The sequence below is a fragment of the Ovis aries genome, chromosome 15 (genome assembly GCF_016772045.2).
Source record: "Ovis aries strain OAR_USU_Benz2616 breed Rambouillet chromosome 15, ARS-UI_Ramb_v3.0, whole genome shotgun sequence".
Taxonomy (NCBI): domain Eukaryota; kingdom Metazoa; phylum Chordata; class Mammalia; order Artiodactyla; family Bovidae; genus Ovis; species Ovis aries.
Genome location: NC_056068.1, coordinates 27,887,361 through 27,905,264, shown reverse-complemented (window position 1 = coordinate 27,905,264; position 17,904 = coordinate 27,887,361). Strand labels below are relative to the sequence as shown.

The 17,904-nt window shown below is 53.7% G+C and overlaps 1 protein-coding gene across 3 annotated transcripts in view; it reads left to right on the top strand.

The window, feature by feature from the left end:
• The window catches only part of DSCAML1 (DS cell adhesion molecule like 1), a 364,102-nt gene that overhangs the window by 283,954 nt on the left and 62,244 nt on the right, over positions 1 to 17,904 (top strand). For all 3 annotated transcript variants that reach the window (XM_027979838.2, XM_042232660.2, XM_042232661.2), the window contains exons 9-11: positions 7,061 to 7,339; positions 7,745 to 7,864; positions 8,785 to 8,961. In XM_027979838.2, the coding sequence (XP_027835639.2) occupies positions 7,061 to 7,339; positions 7,745 to 7,864; positions 8,785 to 8,961 (576 nt within the window). The remainder of the gene's footprint in view (positions 1 to 7,060; positions 7,340 to 7,744; positions 7,865 to 8,784; positions 8,962 to 17,904) is intronic.

Here is a 17,904-nt window from a genome sequence, read left to right as displayed (position 1 = left end):
TGCCCAGCCCAGCGTCCTCATGCCAGCAGGAACCTCCCAACCCCCGTGCCCATCCCCAGCCTGGCTCCCGGCATCACGGGACAACCTGCCTGTATCCATTTCTGTTACACGCAGTGGACTGTGAGTTCACAGTGTAAACATCACATATTAAAACATCTAACCTTTGCTCTATTCCCTTCGCCCAGCCGCACCAGCGAGCATTCGGCCGGATTTGTTGACTTAAAAAAAAATAATAACAGGGCTCCAGTGAGCCTCGTAGTACACAGAACATCCTGAAAGCTGCTTCTGCTCATCAATTATTCAACCCCATTCAGGGAGCGATCAGCCCTAATGAATTGAATCTGATGCATTCCGTCTCAGCGACTCGCTGGGCCTGTTGTGATTGTGCTGAGCGACAGTGTCTCCGGGCCCAGGGCGAGGGAAGGGGTGTGTGTGTGTGTGTGTGTAATCCCAGAGCGCAGAGCCACTGCACTGGGCACGTCTGGCTCCCAGCATGCAGCGCGAGCTTGGCGTTCACAAGCAGAGATGTGATGTGTGTGTATAGTGCACAGGTGCGTGTGCACACGCGGCCCCTTCCCTGCCCGCAGGGTCTGCAAATCCAGCCACAGAAGGGGTACAGTCCTCCGTTTTCTCTCCAGACCAGTGCAGGGGCTCTGTGACCCTGTGCCCCTGCCCATCCGAAAGCTTAAATCCATCCTCCCCCTCCTTCCCAGACTCCCTCTCCCCACCTCATTAGAATGCGCTTTTGCAGAAGAATCCATCAGAGCTGATTATGAGCACGCTGCTTGATTAGCTGATGTGCTGTTCGAAGAGCTACTTGAGGAGGAGGAGGGTGGAGGAGGTGCCTCTGGGTGTGGAAAGGGGACCCAATTCTGGCGGGGGAGGAGACCCAAGGGCAGACCTCTAGACCCACTCCTGCCTGTCTGCCTGGGACATGCGTCCCACCCAGAGGATCAGAGCAGAGATTTAGAGTGTAGGGATGGGTGCATAGGGGTGAGATGGGGCACTGGAAGCTTGGGATCAGATGGAAGTCCTACCCCCTCATCTCTCTGTAGGGCCAAGTACCTGCGGGAAGGGCAGGGCACGGCAAAACCCCACACTACTCCGTGAGCTGGTAAAACCCCTGTTGACTCTATTCCTTCTGGGACTGCTTGTCTTCTGATGAATTTTCCAAACACTGAGATGAGACAAGCAGAACACACCAGACACACATGCATGCCCACGCATGTGCGGAGAGCTGTGTGCATGGGTACACACGCATGGACACACTGTATGCTTGTATGCGTGTGCCTGCAACAGACAGACGCACGTCAGCCTGTCCACACTTCACACATACCACACGCAGTGGTATATACTCCAAAGGTTCCCTCTGTCCACATCCTCCCGTGAAGCGACATTCCTGAGCCACGGACGGTAGCTGCAGGTGCTACCGTAGAGGAGATCCCCCAAGTGAGCCTGCTGTGACCAGCAAGGCAGAGAGGGTGAGGGTGCTTCCACGGCTGCCTGGACTCGGGTGCGTGTGACCCTGACTGGCAGAGGAGAGCCAGGCTGTGGGAAAGGCGAGGTTTATCTCTGGGCATCCAGAAAGAGCCTTAGTAGGATGCTGAGAGGAAGGCATGGAGATTCAACCTAGATTTGGTGTCTTTAGGGCCCCCTGTAGCTGAAAAATAATGTAGCATAAAAGCATCTCTGGGCACGCAGGCTGAATGTTTAATTACCTAAGAAAGCAGGGCTGTAACAGGAGCTCCTTGGCTTTGGCCCAGCAAAGGAACATCTCCATCCCCACATCTGAGCCTCCGGAGGCCCTTCAAAACAAGGGCATGAGTTGCTCTCTGCCCATTCTCAGTAAGGCCAGGACCCGGAGGCAGTGCCAGGTCCCTCTGGATAGCAGAGAACACACACATGCAGGCACACACTCTCCCAAGCACACTCCTCACCCACACGCCTTCCCTCGCTGCTCAACCAGTCCCTGCTGTGTGCTTGGGGGCTCCTCCTTCCCCCCCCCCGTTTCATCCTAGAGAATAAGGGTTTCTACGGTCGATTGTGGGGCTTAAGAGAGAGCTGGTTCCCTGGCCAAATGCATGCCATTGGCACAGATGGAGATTTAGAAGGAACCCACTGGAATCCACAGGAACTGGGCATGACGGGTTCCCAGGGGCAAGTTGCCCAATGCAGTGGGGGAAGGACACCGAGAATGCTGCTGCCCACAGCCCTGTTCCTCAGCAGAGGAAGCCAGGGGCACCGGAGCAAGCCTCCTCCTCACTGGACAGACAGGGCTCACGCGACGGCAGTGCTGAGGATGAAGCAGCGTCTATCTGTCCATTCGGAGAGGTTGACTGTGCCCCCACTCTCTTCCAGGCACTATGCTATGAACACCATTGTGCTCAAGACAGGCAAAATTCCTGCCCTTGGGGAACTTACATTCTGGTGGGGAAATGGTTAGTGTGTGCAATAGGTGAAAGATGCTTCATGGCAAACAGGGAGTGGGGAGCAGAATGCCAAGGGGCGTGGAGAGGGGTTTGCAGTTTTAAATAGGGCGGTCAGGGAAGGCCTTCTGGAGAAGAGGGGGGCTATGTTTAAAAAAAAACTGAAGTGACCATATTCCTAAAATATGAGACTTGTTACAACTGGAAGATCAGTGTCAGGCTTTAGTGCCTGTTGGGTCCAGCTGCCCCATTTTGCAGATGAAAAACTGAGGCTCGGGGGCAGAGCAGGGTGGTGGCTAGAGGGCAGCATGCCCACATTGCTCTTGGATAACAGAGTCTTTCTCCATCTCCATGCTGCACAAGCAGGGAAGCTCCAACTTTGCACGGTGCCCATTCTCTGCCAAATAGTGTAATAAATAAAAAGATTCAGTCTTGAAGAGAGCTCATGAGAGACACCATAAAGTGTTTATGGGCTGGGCTGGTGGTCAGCGTGGCCTCCTCTGCACAGCGCCCCCACACAAGCAGCCGTAACAGCTTTATGGTGGCCGGGGACGCCAGGGACTGCCACGACTGCTCTGTCATCTGAGCCACGTGAGCCTCTGACTTCTTCGCCATCACAACAGCTTGCTCCGACCCTGTGTCCCACACAGCTGAGAGTTGCCCTCTCACCAAAGATGACTGTGGCCAGAGCAGGGCTTCCAGAGAGAAATCCCTTCATTACATGGCATTCATGTCCCCTACATTCAGACTGTGTGCTAGGGAGATGCTAGGAGTCAGGGCAGGAGGGTCCCTGAAGAAATTCCTGGGCATCACTGCCATGGAGGTGATCTAATCCTCAGCTTCTTCTTTCTCAGATGTGGGGATGGACACACACACACCCCACACACTCAAGGAGCCTGTGTCCACCTCTGAGTGCGGGGGAGACACCACCACAGCCCCCGTCCACATTGCAGGGCCCCTGCCCTGATTCTCAGAACCTCCCACTCACAGCCTCCTCACGGTGTTCAGCGAGCCCGTGACGGAGCCACGGTCCCTAGGCTTTCTTCTCCTCCAGGCAGTCCTTGTGTGCCTGGATTTATGGGGTTGTAGGAATGCCATCCTGGAGCCGAGGAATTCTGTGAGCAGCTCTGGCCTCTACCACCCTGTCCAAGGAGCTTCTCAGGGGACATTTATCCCCCACAATACCATACCTGCCCATCTACTGCAGCAGGGGGCAGTGGTGAGGGGAGCAAGGAACCTTACTCTTTGGACCCCCGGGGGGTTGTCTGGTCCTCTGCCTCCTGCAGGACATCAGTGCAGGAGAGCTCTGGCCATCCCAGGTGACTGTCTAACCCCCAGGATGGATGTTGATCGCTCTCTCCTTCCATGGACGCTCATATTGCCATCAGTATGATTCTGGGAGACCAGAAGGGAACAATAGGCCGTGATTGGCCCCTGCCTCTCGGCTCAGCCTTCTCCTGCATTCTCACTCATATATTTTGTAGAGCACATGTGTCCTTTAACTCTGTCCAAATGCCACTTCCTCCATGCAGCTGCAGATGCAACCAGATGACATGCTCTCTGCTCTGAGTTCAGCATCTGTGTTTTCGGGTGGAGCTTGTTCAGTAACCACCAAGGGAGATGTCTTACCTTCCTAAGCAAATGCTAAGCTTCCGGAGGTACTATCCACAATTCAAAGCATGTTCCTACTTTCCCCAGCCCACAAGGAGCATAATGCCTTCACAGTGCAGGCATTTCATAAATATTTGATGAATTAGTTAATTAATGAATTAACCTGCCTTAGTAACTTGTTCCATTATCTAACTCCCTTCTTACTGAGAGACGATCTTCCCCTTGGCCTGAGCTAAATCTTCCTGCCTCATTGCAGTCTCCACTTGCTCTGTTCTCTATGGAAATGGAGTGCTTGGCCATCCATCCCTGAGGCACGGCCCTCTCCTCCTAGGTAGAGCCACCTGCCCCATGCCTTGCTTGCCCCACAGACTTCTTTCATAACTGTTCGAGTCTCCTCTCGTCCATGGAGCCGGCTCTTATTCTAGGACAGCAAGTGCCTGACCCCCGGGGAAGAACTAAGGGAGAAGCTCCTGGCTCCCAAATCATGTCGCATCTTGAGACACACGGTAGAGCTCCCTCTTTTCTGGACCAACCCCCATCCTGTGCTTTCCCCACCCCTTGCCCCCCTCTAAGGTCCACACAAGAAATTATAGCCAGACATATATTTACTCATCTGACAAGCACTCACTGGGCTCTTTCAATTTGCCAGGTATAATAAATACTGCCCTGTAGGGGCTCTCAGACCTCCCAGGGAAGGTGGTACTGAGAACACTGACCTCACTGGCTTGTGATCAGGGCCATGATCAAGTGTGGACCAAATGCTGCAGGGCTGTGCAGGAGGAGAGCAGGCTTCACAGAGGAGGTGGTATGGAGCCAGGTCTGAAAGGATGAAGAGGAGTTTCCCATGAGGCCTCCTCAACTCTAGCTTTGAGCCTTTGTGGGAAGAAAGGCTGGACCAGAACTGGTTCTGCTAAGCCAAAGGAGACACACTGGCTGGCAGATCTGGGTCTGTGCAACAATTCCATCAAAAAGTCCATGGTGGCCAGAGGACTCAATCTGATCTAAGTTCCCAGCGAAGGGAGGATGGAACCTCCCAGGAAGGTCAGCGGAACCCAACAAGGAATCTCTGGGAAACTTCAGCAATGAGCACTGGGCCATTTCTAGAGTCAGGGATCCAGAGACATCTCATTGGAGATATGCAAGATCCAAACCACTCAGAATATGGGGATAAGACCCTGACCCAGAGAGCAGCTGCAGCCAGAGGTTGGGACGCAGAGATCCAAACCATGACCAGAGTCCCAGAAAAGCTGGCTAGACTGAGGACCTGGACTGGGGCTCATGGTGGAGCCCACATGGTAGTTATTTCCACCCAGTGCCCAGCTGTGTTCACTAGGCCTGGGCTGAGATTTCGGAGCTGTGGGTGTTCATGGTGAGCTAATGGAGCCCTCATGGTCAGAGTGAAGGGTATGGTGGGAGGTGGCGTTGAGAAGGTCAGGTCAGTAAAGGCCCCTGCTCCATCCCATAGGCCTTGGGGATAATGTCTCTCCACAGTGTCACTTCCTCTAGACCTAGAACTCTTGACCAGGAACTTTCCCAAAGGTCCAAAGGGCTGCCAAGGGTTTTGCCACACCTGGTCGCTTCTCAGGGGCTGCTCCCTACTGAACCCTGAAAATCCTTGGGGTGCAGGGAGAGCCTGGGACATGCGTATGATGTCACTCACCCCTTTCCCCTCTAGGTTGATCACCCCACCCTCACCTGCTGTGTCCACTCTGGGTGGGGAGGATAGGCTGGGTGGGGAGGATAGCAGGCTTCCAGGAGGGATGGGGCTGGTGCCTGGGAGGAGGCCGGAGGACTGTGGACGGCTTGGTAATTTAATTATTTGACTGCAGAAGGAGATCTCATCTACTGGGTGCTCATCCTTGTTAAGCTAATTGTCTGTCTCCTTCTCTCTCTTCTCCCCCCACTTGCCGGGGAAGTCGCTGTGGCCTAATTGAGTTATCATAAAGATAATGGCTGATGCTCTAGCCAGGGCTGAGAAAGGAGGATCCCTCTTACAGCGGCTCAGGCTCCAGACAGGCACCCACCCCCACCCAGGAGCTGAGATGTGGGCAGTAGGTGGAGGAGGGGGTGGGGAGGCTGAGTGGATGAGGCTTAGCCAGGTGAATCTACTCACAGACGACAGGGCTCCCCCTCTGCTCTTTCCTGCCACCCAAGGAGAGCTTGTGAATGAGACAAAAGAGTCTCTGATCTGGGCATGTTTGGGGCTTTCTCAACAAGGCAACAGGGTAGCATAAAGAAGAGGTTTTGGACTTGGAGAATAGAGAGACCAGGTTTTAAATCCCACAGTCCCCTCTTATAAGCTGGATGATGGAAGGCAAATGATTGCTCTGAACTCAGTTCTCTCATCTGTGAAATGGAGACAGCTCAGCTCACATCACATTCTTGGTGGGAGGATTCAACAAGAAGGTGTGGATAAAGCAGCTGAAACAACCAGTGACGGGAGCTTCCATCTGCCTGTCCTAACACCCGATGGCAATGGAAAGGGATGGGCTGGGTGACAGGGCCTCCGCAGGAGGAGGCGAGGATACAGCAGCCTGGCTGGGGGACAGCCCAAGCACCTGGGCACCTTATCCTTATCCATGCCAGGCCCCCAGACAGCTGGAGATGCAGCTCTGGGATACCACGGTGAGCACAGGGGCAGTGAGGGATGGCAGGCAAGTCAGAGTAAAAGCTGAGCAGTGTGTCAGCAAGCAGACAGGAGTCAAGAAGCACATGAGTCGTCACCATTCAAGTTCCAGGACAAAGCTGAAGGTGATGATGAATGCAGGCCAGCCCAGGCCGTGGAGAGAGAGCAGATTCCAGGCCCGGGTAGGCAAGCAGATGGAAGCCAGGGGATGATGTCAGGGCACCCGGGAGATTCTGCATTTATATATATACATAGGAGAACAGGCACCCGTGCCCAGGGGACTCTGACTGCAGCCCACAGGGTTGGGAGGAGCCGGAAGTCCAGGCAGGGGCGGGCGTGCTGCCAGCTGGGCTGGGGCACACGGGGGCCTGACCGCAGCACCCCCCTGCCTTCCCAGTGCCCCCTCTCATCCAGCCCTTCGAGTTCCCGCCTGCCTCCATTGGCCAGCTGCTCTACATCCCCTGTGTGGTGTCCTCGGGGGACATGCCCATCCGCATCACGTGGAGGAAAGACGGGCAGGTGATCATCTCAGGCTCGGGCGTGACCATCGAGAGCAAGGAGTTCATGAGCTCCCTGCAGATCTCCAGCGTCTCCCTCAAGCACAACGGCAACTATACGTGCATCGCCAGCAACGCAGCTGCCACCGTGAGCAGGGAGCGCCAGCTCATTGTGCGTGGTGAGTGGGACAGGCCAGCCCCATCGGGGGAGCAGGGCCCCAGCTCTGCTGTGGCTGGATACAGGCTCTCTAGATTTCCAGTCTGAATCACAGGCTCAGAGAAAGTTGACTCCAGCAGGGACGTTAAGGATCAAGAGGTTCAAACCTCTTACTCTCCGGGAAACTGAGGATGAGGGGAGGACTCAGTTGGTCACTGGTGATGTCAGAATTGGCGCTCAGAATTCCCAGTGTCCAACGTGATATGACTGGCAAAAGCTCTCAACATCTTGGGTTTCAGAGGTGTCTGCTCCCCAACTTTGTAATGGTCCAGGAGGGTTGACGTTAGCTAGAAGGTGCCTAGAGCCCCAGGAAACCTATCAGGGACCAAGATGATCTATTCCTCCCCCCACCCCCCTCTTTCTGTAGTGCCCCCTCGATTCGTGGTGCAGCCCAACAACCAGGATGGCATCTATGGCAAGGCTGGTGTGCTCAACTGCTCAGTGGATGGCTACCCCCCACCCAAGGTCATGTGGAAGCATGCCAAAGGTAAGTCCCTGGCCAGCCAGCATCTCTGACACAGCCGGGTGGGGAGGGGAGGATGCTAATGTGACTGAAGCCTAGTCCCTATGCAGGACTCCTGGTCCTAGGTTCTGAGCTCTCAGGGACCCCAGGCTATACCTGAACAGGAGGTCCTTCCCAGCCACCCCCAAGGGTCTATGGACGAGGAACAGCTGGGGTCAAGCTAGTTCTGAATTTCCTGTTGTCCCCATAGATTGACCTCTGCCGTCTTCTCTCCAGCTCTAGAACTCAATCCAGTCCACTTTCCCTATTCCTCCCCAAGTCTCCCCAGCCCACCCTGGGATCCCAGAGCCTCATCGACCCCTGCTCCTCACCTGTCAAACCTATTCTGGGATCTCGGTCCCTCTTGGAACCCGACTTCATCCCAAGGATGCGTTTGGTATCTGACAAAGTCCCACACCAACCTCTTATCCTTACTGTGTCCATGGCTGACTCTGGAGGAAGGGGAGGAGAGACTTGAAGCCCTACCCACCCCCAGCCTTGGAGGGTGGCTGGTCTCTTTCCCAGGCCTGACTGCCTAAGACCAGGCAAGTACCGCACGAGGGATCAAGTCTTCCCTTTGCCGTTTGCCAAGTGGCCCAAAGATAACTCTTTCTTCCTCTCCAAGGAATTCAGCCCAAAGGAAGCTCAGTGCTAAGGCGGGCATCAAGCTGAGGCCCCCGAGCCCGTCTCATTCCTCAGATCTGGGGCAGGCTCACCCTCTGTGAGGGTCTTTCCTGTTTCCCAGGAAACAGGAACTGTGTGAGCTCCCAGCCCTTTGGGGATGCTTCAAAACGGCCCTAAATCAGCAAAAGAAAGGTGTCGGGGCTGTTCCTTGAGTCACTGTGATCCCCCCAGCTCACTCCCTGACCCGGCCACCGGCCCTCCTCTCTTCTGCCTCCTTGCAGGGAGCGGGAACCCCCAGCAATACCACCCAGTGCCCCTCACCGGCCGCATCCAGATCCTGCCCAACAGCTCGCTGCTGATCCGCCACGTCCTGGAAGAGGACATCGGCTACTACCTCTGCCAGGCCAGCAACGGCGTGGGCACCGACATCAGCAAGTCCATGTTCCTCACCGTCAAGAGTGAGTTTTGCCCCCGTGAGCCCCTCCTAGCACTCCCTGATCACAGGCCAAGGGCCCATGCCTGCACTCACCCTGCCTCCCCGCCTGGTCTCCATTGCTCCTTCTGGGAGAGGGAAGCAGGAAGGATTCCTAGGCAGAGGTGGGCTTAGGAACTCTGAGGACGGATTCAAAATCACTCTTATCTGAGACAGTGGCCTCACTGTGAATGGCCCCAGCTCACTCTGCTCTTAACATGATAAACAGGTTAGGTTAAGTCACTAAGTCACGTCTGACTCTTTGTGACCCCATGGACTGTAGCCCACCAGGCTCCTCTGTCCATGGGATTTCCCAGGCAAGAATAGTGAAGTGGGCTGCCATGCCCTTCTCCAGGGGATCTTCCCAACCCAGGGATCAAATTCGGGTCTCCTGCATTGCAGGCAGACTCTCTACTCACTCAGCCACTAGGGAAGCATTTCCTATACCAAAGTATCATGTGGCAGCCTATTTATTTTGCTCTGTAGGTTGGCAATTCCATCGGAATAGTCATGTCGAACAATCTTTTTTTTTTTCTGTTATTTAAATGCCTGCTTGTGTATAACCTATTAGTGGCTTAGAAAAGAAGAGAGCATATACACAGTATAGGAGAAAAGCCTGTGGGATCTGGGTTCTGATTCCAGGTCCACCTTTTGATCTTCCTGGCTTTGGGCAAGTGACTTAACATCTTTAAGCTCCTTTCCTCACCTGTGCTAGAGGTTCATTCCCAGACCACTAGGCTCACAAAATCATTGTGCTTAACCCAGGAAATGATCATGGAAAAGGGAAGACAATTCAGAAAGGGCCAAAGAGCAATACAACTCACCTTAGCTCAGTGCCATACCTCTGGCTTCTAAATACCCAGACCTAGAGTCAGAATCAATCGCCTTGAAGTCTGGAATAGCCTTGAGTTCTGTTAAGTTACCCACAGACATTCCTACTGGGCAAACCTATCCCTTCATGCTGTTAGGGGTCTATACTTATGATTCATGGGGTCGCAAAGAGTCGGACACGACTGAGCGACTGAACTGAACTGACCTAAGAGTCATGTCAGGGCAGTGTCTGAAACAGACCACAGGCCACAGAGAAGAGCAGTTAAACCCTGAGTTTTAGCATCTGGCCAAGCCAGCTGTGAATCTGGGCATAATCACTGTGACCTCTCTGGGTTTTCTTGGGCTCTGTATCTCACGTTCCTGCTGTACAAAAATGAGAGTCACGAGAGCACCTTACCTGTTATATTTTGTATCAAAAGTAGGGCAGATGACGTGTGTAACGCAACCAGTATGGTACCTGGCACCCAGTAGGCCAACAGAGATTCAGCCACCAGTTTTGGTTTTAATGGGAGACCCTCCAGGGTACGTGTAGGAAAGGCTGATGAAAGCAGTGCCCAGTGTACGGTCTGCCCTGCATCTCCCTGGAGGCCCCGCCTTTAAGAGTCATAGTTTCTTTATCGCTTGCCAAACCCATGTTCAGCTCAGCACAAGACGGGGAAGCCCCGGCCATCGATCGATGCTCAGGGAGCTCCGGGCGCCGGAATCCCCGCCCTGGGGAGCTGCTTCCCTCACACTATCAAAAAGCACTTTGTCCTTAATAAAACCAGGCAATCAATCTACATCCCTCAGCCAGGGAGAGGAGAACACTGCTAATTCTGCCTGCGTGAGGCGAGAGGAATAGTAGGCACCTCGTGGAACTAGCCTGGCTCTTTGATCCTTATCTCCCCACTGTCAGCAGGAAAAAAAGAGCTCAAACTCTCAGCCTTTTCTTTTTTTTTTTGGTTTTTGCTCTTTTCCTCTAAGTTAAAGGATTGCACTGGGCAAGCGTGGCTGTATCTTTGGGCCCGTGGTTCCTCTGTGTCAATGAGGCAGACGTGGGTGATGGGAGATGTGGTGATCAGGAGGTGGGAGATGTGTGGGGAGAAACAGTTCACATCAGGCTGTCCCTGATGTCCTGGGGTCCTGGGCAAGTCACCTCCCCCCACCCCCCAGACCTGCATTTTTCCGGGCCGTCCATCCTCACTTCACAGCCCAGGCAGGAGCTACAAAACCGTGTTTTGTAAAAATCCAGGGCAGCCTCATGAGCACGTGCAGCAGCAGATCACACGCTCAGCCACCCACATTCACAGGAGTGTCCACCTCTGGCCCCTCTTCCAAGGGATGCCGGCAGCTCCGCACTCCTTGTCACTTGTGGGCAGAATCTGGCCCTTGATCCTCCCGCCCCCTCGCCTTGTCCTGTTTCAGCCACTTTGTCACTTGGCTCCGCCTCCTTCCATAGTAAGGCGCACGCACGGGGCTCTCCCTAGGTCTGCGTCCACCCCGTCCCACAAACTCCTCCGGGTTTTTCCCACTCACTGCGCCTCGCTCATCTGCCGCCTGTGACACAGTCTCTCTGCCCTGCTCATCCAGCCCTCTGCCCTCTCCTCCTCCAAACTCCCCACAGGCTGCTGTTCAGCTGCGCCCCCGCGCCCTCTGCACACCTGGGGTCCCCCAAACCGTCACCCACAGGTGCTGCCTCGGATGGCCCTTTCTTCACACCCCTTCTCCATCACAGTGCCTCCTTCTCTTCCCACTTCTGCTCTCCCCAGTGACCCGCCAGCCACTCTAAAGGCCCCTACACCACCCCAAAAGCCAGCAGGAGAGGGGGAAACAGGGGCTGGGGCATTTGAGGTCCAAGGGCAGTCAGTGTGGAGGCTGAGTGTGGCCAGGGCCTCTGCTGGGGGTTGAAGGTCTGACTGCTTTTCAGTGGTGTCCTCAATCATTCACACAGCGCCCGGCTGCCAGAAGAGGCTCCTGTGACCATGGGGCACTGCCGGGGCATGGGAGGGGGGCAGGAAAGGGGCCAAGAGCTCCCAACCTTCTTTGGGAACTTCCGCTGTGCCTCCTGCTGCTTTTCTGTGGGCACATTGCTCCAGGCAACCCACGCTCAGCTCCTCCCGGAGAACATCCTTCCCCCCCGACCCCCACCTCCACCTCCTCTGCCCTCTTCCTCCTTCATTGTCCCTCAACCTCTCCCACCTCCCCACAGGACACAGGTAGATGGGGAAAAACCCCACAGGATCTGAGTGCGTGGGTCACACAAGGGATTGCCAGGGCAAAGCGCCTCCTGGTCATCCCTCAGTCCATCTCAGACAGCCTGCACCAACACTCCCCCACTCACCTGCAGGCTAGCTATGGAAAAACCTGCCATTTGCTAAGTCAATGGCACGGCTTTCCTTGATGCCTCTAACACTCTCAGGAAAATGTTGCCCCTATACGGCTCCACATTGTCAGACCTCACACTCGTGTGACCTGTCAGAGGGCAAACTGAACTTCATCCCTACATTAGCCAAGTAGAAGTAAGAAAGTAATATAGCTAAGGGACATACATCATAAAAAGCATTCACAGGTCAAACTGGACTTTTGTGGTTGGCCTCTGTTGGAAAGTGTCCTCACCATTGACCCTGATGGTTTCCGATGATAACAGAGGCTCTCTGGGCCCTCACTAAATAATCCATAAATCTCTGTGGATTAGAGCACAGACTTTAGAACCAGACAAACCCGGGTTCAAACTCCAACTCTGCCACTTGATGGTTGTGGGATCTTGGACAAGAAATGGTCTCTGTAAGCCCCAGATTCCTCCTCTGTAAGTTTGAAGCTATAATGCCATTTATTCATTGGTGAAATTCAAGTGAGACACGCACTTAGAACATTAACACAGTACCTGGCGCAAAACTCACATCCAGTAATCATTAGCAATCATTAGTTTTAGGTGCTGAAGATCTAGAGATGGATAAAATGGAGATGCTATCCTCAGGCAATTTAGAATCTTGAAGAGGACATAGACATATACCCAAAATAGCTATGGTACATGAAGCGATAGGAAAGTGTGAAAGTGTTAGTCACTCAGTCATGTCTGACTCTTTGTGACCCCCTTGGACTATAGTCCACCAGGTTCCTTTGTCCATGGAATTCTCCAGGCAAAGATTACTGTATTGGGTAGCCATTCCCTTCACCAGGTCTTCCCAACCAGGATCTAACCCGAGTCTCCAACATTGCAGGCAGATTCTTTACCATCTGAGCCACCAGGAAAGCCCATAAGTGCCTTAAAAAGCTACAAACAAGGGGATACAAAGAGAATCAGGATCAATTTTAATTCAGGTAGCCATTAAGGGAATATTAAGAAAAGTTCCACAAAAGGAGCAGTTGCTAAGTAGGACTTGAAGGATGAGAAGGATGCTGACAAGATCCAAAGGAAGCCAAGGTCTTTCCATTCCAGGATGAGGACAAAGTATTGCAAGAGTGTGGAAGGTAGACAAGTCCATGCATTCCAGGTGGAACTTAGGGTTTCTGGTGGAGAGTGAAGGGAGGATAGGCAGGGAGAATACACATGAGGTGCTTGTGGGTTTTGGAAGCAAAAGGTTTTCTTTCTATGCTGTGTTGACTCTTGATATCAGGCACCAAACCAGAGTTGCAGAAGCCCAGGGGTCTGGTGCAGGTTGGGATTCCAGAACTGGTTCTTGGAGAATTCCTTTCCTCAAGGCCCCAGATTTCTAAGAATTTGTTAGAGGAAGCAAAAGGCTTTCCTAGTCTCTGGATACGCTTGTTGGCAACCATCCAGGCCCAGCTGGTCCCCAGTCCTCCCTGACCCCCAGAATGTGGGTGCTGCTGAGGCCATGCGTACCTGAGCATACATCCCAGCCTCAGCACTGTCACAGCACAGCACTTGACAGTTTACAAAGCCCATACCCAGCCTGTGATGTTGGCGCACAGTAGTCCTTCTCAGGAAAGGAAAGATCCCAGATCAAAGTGACTGAGTGATAAAATCCCAGCTGAGACAGGTGCTTGCCTCTGTGGACTCATGTTTTGATAGAGACAGCACAGACCAAGAGATGGAAGACTGGTTGCTGATCCCGGCTCTGTGACTCACTGGCTCTGTATCCACGAGCCATCCTTTCCCTTCTCTGGGCGTCAGTTTCCTCGTTTGTACAGTGACCCCTGCACTAGAATCTAGGGCATAGCTGATCCCAGGGTCCCCATCAGCTCAGACAGTCTGTGATTCTAGCTATGTGCATGGTCCTTTTAGGGCACCAGACCACCTCCCAGAACTTGGTTGAAAATAAATGTAATTAACAGATGAAAATACTGCATCCACGGGACTACCTTTTATCTCCCTGTTAAAATGTAAAATGAAACAAGAAAGATAATGACCAAAAGGAGGAGGAGGCAGTCCCCCTCCATCTGACAGTGGGGCAGAAGTAAAGCATCTTCAGAGAGAATGCTTCACCAAGAGGCAGGGACAAAGAAAGGCCGCTTAGTCTGAGGTGCAAGAGCCAGCTGTGTTCTGATGCCACTGCTGCATGGGGCTCAGTCGTCCCTTTGTGCCACAGGTTACCTGACTAGACAGGTTCTGTTACACCCCCAGACTCCCCTCCACTCTGTGAAGGCTCCAGTGATGGGCCCAAGGCAAAGCCCACGGCCGATTAAACCTATAAGGGCTCTTTGTTTGGTCTGGGTTTTGATTTGTTTGTTTAGCAAAATGTCAGACCAATTAAAGCCAGATCCAAGAGCCCTCCAGAGCTCGCAGGCAGCTGCAGAACCACAGAATTCAAGAGGGAGGAGAGGAGGAGCCAAGTGGGGAGAAGGGGGGAGTGGAGGGAGGGGGACCCACCCTGGTGGAAGGAAGTCCCGGGCCTGGGTAGACCAGGTCATCTACCAGCGGTTGACCATTGGTGCAGAGGCTGGGATGCAGAACCTTGGAAAGACAATTGTGTATCCAGTGACCTGAGATGTTCCTAATTTCACATTTGCTCAAAGGTAACTCCTTCTGTTGGGCAGAAGCAGCCCCTCCCTTGGACCTGGTGGCCAGGGCTCCTGGTCTAGAGCTTCTTCTGCCCTCCTCAGCCCCTACCCTTCCCACAGGGCAAGGAACCTATGACCAAAGGGCACGGCTGTCCAGAACCCACTCCTCCCTTTCTCGACCATGCTCCAGGCACCCAGGCTGCAGACGTCCCGTCATCAGGCCAGGCTCCCTCCTACGGCCCCCACGGAACCCTGGTCAGGAGGTCCCAGTCTGAGCACACCCACCCTATGCAGGACCCAGGGAGGCCAAAATGAGTAGCCGTAGCTTAGCAGACAGGAAGATCCTGACCAGGGAGACAAGAGTCCCGACTTCCCGTCCCCATGTGCCCCACTGCTTCCGGATAAACCAGGGTCAGTCCCTCTCTCTCCCTGAGGCTCAGATTGCTCCTCTGTTCAGAGAAGTCATGACCTTTCTCTCCCTTTGCCTCAGCCCCTGAGGCGTTAACAGAGCTCAACAAGTGAGTGATACTTGCTGTGCCAGTGAAGACCCAGTGGGGCGTGTGAGCACAGCTCCAGAACCTACCTTGCAGAAGCCCTTGGTGTTTCAGGGCAGCGGTCACCAACTTCTTTGGCCCCAGGGACCGCTTTCATGGAAGACAGTTTTTCCATGGACTGGGGTGGGGGGTGGTTTCAGAATGATTCAAGCATATTACATTTATTGTACACTTTATTTCCATCATTTTTACATCAGCTCCACCTCAGGTCAGCTGGTCTTAGATCCCAGGGGTTGCACGCTCAGTCGTGTCCTACAACTCTTGCAGGCCCATGGACTGTAGCCCCGACTCCTTGCATTCCCTGCCCTTCGTCCCCACCAACCCTCAGGCTCCCGTCTGGGCCTCTCAGGTCTACAGAGACTTGAGACCTGCAAAGTCAAGATTCTGAGAAAACTTCCTCCTGCTCGTGTGATTCACGCCCAGGCCTGCCACTCCCACAGGCAGCGGGTGCCCACCCCAGGGCCAGGTGCTGTCCACAGCGCTGAGAGTGTGATAGGGGTGAGCTCCCCACAGGGCAAGGGCAGTAACGCCCACAACCTCCCACCTCAGGCAGCCCCTCCAGCTCCACGGGGACTGGCTGTGACTGTCCTCCTGGACTCAGCGTAGGGAATTTCTGTCACACACTGGAACCTTGTATTTGCTCCCTAGAGCCGCTGTAACAGAGTTCCACAAACCAGGTAGCTTAAAAGAACAGAATTATATTCTCCCACAGTTCTGGAAGGCTCGAAATTCCAGGTGCCAGTAGGGCTGTGCTGTCTCTGCAGGCTCTAAGGAAACCTGTTTTTCTTGCCTCTGCCGGTGGCTGCCAGCCATCCTTGGCATTGCTCCCTCAGATGGGAGTCTCTGCCTGCATCTCCCTGGGTGTCTTCACGCCAGCTTCCCTCTGTGTGTGTCTCCCCTCTCCTTCTTATAAGGACACCAGTCATAGTGGACTACGGGCCCTTCCTACTCCAGGAAGACATCTCTTTAAAAAATATCTATTTATGTGTATTTACTTGGCTGCGCAGGGTCTTAGCTGTGGCACACAGGGTCTTCCATCTTTGTTGTGGCACACGGGATCTTTAGTTGCAGCATGTGGGATCTAGTTCCCTGACCAGGGATCGAAGTCGGGGACCCCTGCAGTGTGGGAGCCTGGAGTCTGAGCCACTGGACCACCAGGGAAGTCCCAAGACATTACTAATAGCTGATATCTACAAAGATCCTATTTCCAAATAAGGCCATGTTCACAGGTACCAGAGTCTAGGACTCGAGATATCTTTGGGGGGAACATGAGTCAAACCACAACAATCCCCAGGCCCAGTGGTTTAGTGTTCACAGCTGCTTCCTAGAACTCTGGGAGCAGAAGTGCCCTCCTTTTCAGGATGCCACCACTGCCCTTGTCTGAATACACCCAGCCTCCTCACCAAAACTCTTTCTTGGTCGAGCGAGAGCTGACGAACCCAGCCTCCCCTGTGCATTAGCCCTAGAGCAGGGGTCAGCAAATGGCCAGTGGCCGTATCTGGCCAGCTGCCCCTTCTGCTGGAGCACAGCCGTGCCCATCCTTCACACCCTATTACCTGTGGCTGCTTTCAGAGCTACAGGCACTGAATTGAGTCACTGAAACACAGACCTGTGGCCTTCAAAGCTTAGCATATGTGTAAGTACTGTGGGTCTTTTGCAGGAAAGTTTAGGGTATTCACAACAATGACCCCAAAATACTACCTTCTGAGTAATTAAAGAAAGATGGGGCAATGTCTCCTTTTGCCTCTAAAAGGATTCTGATGTTCAGGCTCATTTCAGAGTGGAGTGTTTTCTCATCTCTAAGGTGGGGATAAAAGTACTACCCACCCCCTTGGGTTGGAGCTGGTGGATTTAATGAAATAATTCAAATAGAGCATTAACCAGGGTGCATAGCACATAATGAACAATCAATAAACATCAGCTATTTTCATTATTGCTGTCATTTTCCTGTTATTCTGGGAAGTGTAGAAGACCAAAGGTGAGGGAAAACCAGGTCTCACCCTCACATGAGAAAACTAGCCCCCACCTCCTGACCCCTGACCCTGTGCTTCTGCTTCTCAGCAAGCAGCCAAGAGAGGGACTGACTGATCCATTTTCTGGCTGGAGAAAGCGAGGCCTGGTGAGTTTGAAGGCCTTGGCCAGCCCACCAGGCAGCAGAAACAGGGCTGCAGTCCAAATGTCAAAGGCTCCACGGTTCTCCATGACCCGCACCCCACCCCCTTCAACACACACGCTGTTTGTCAGTTCTGTGCCCCATGCACACGGGCAGTGGATGGCTAGGGTCCCCCCCGGCACCTCCCCACCAGCTCTTGGAGCCAAGGCTGATTGCTTCCATGCAATTTGAATTAATCTCATGCTTCAGGTGGAGCTTGGCTAATCAGGGGAGACAAGAAGCCGAAGTGGGTGCAATCAAATTAACAACGCTAGGCCCTGGCTCTTTAAGAAGGAGAAAACAAAGCAGGCACCAGAAGGCACCTCCCCCCACCCCAGCCAGCTCTTCCCTGGGGAAGCCTGGCATGGCTGCCAGGGCTGAGCAGAGCTTCTCCCACCCTACCCCACCCTGGGCCGACCACCCCACGCGCCAACAATGCCCCTTTGTGGCA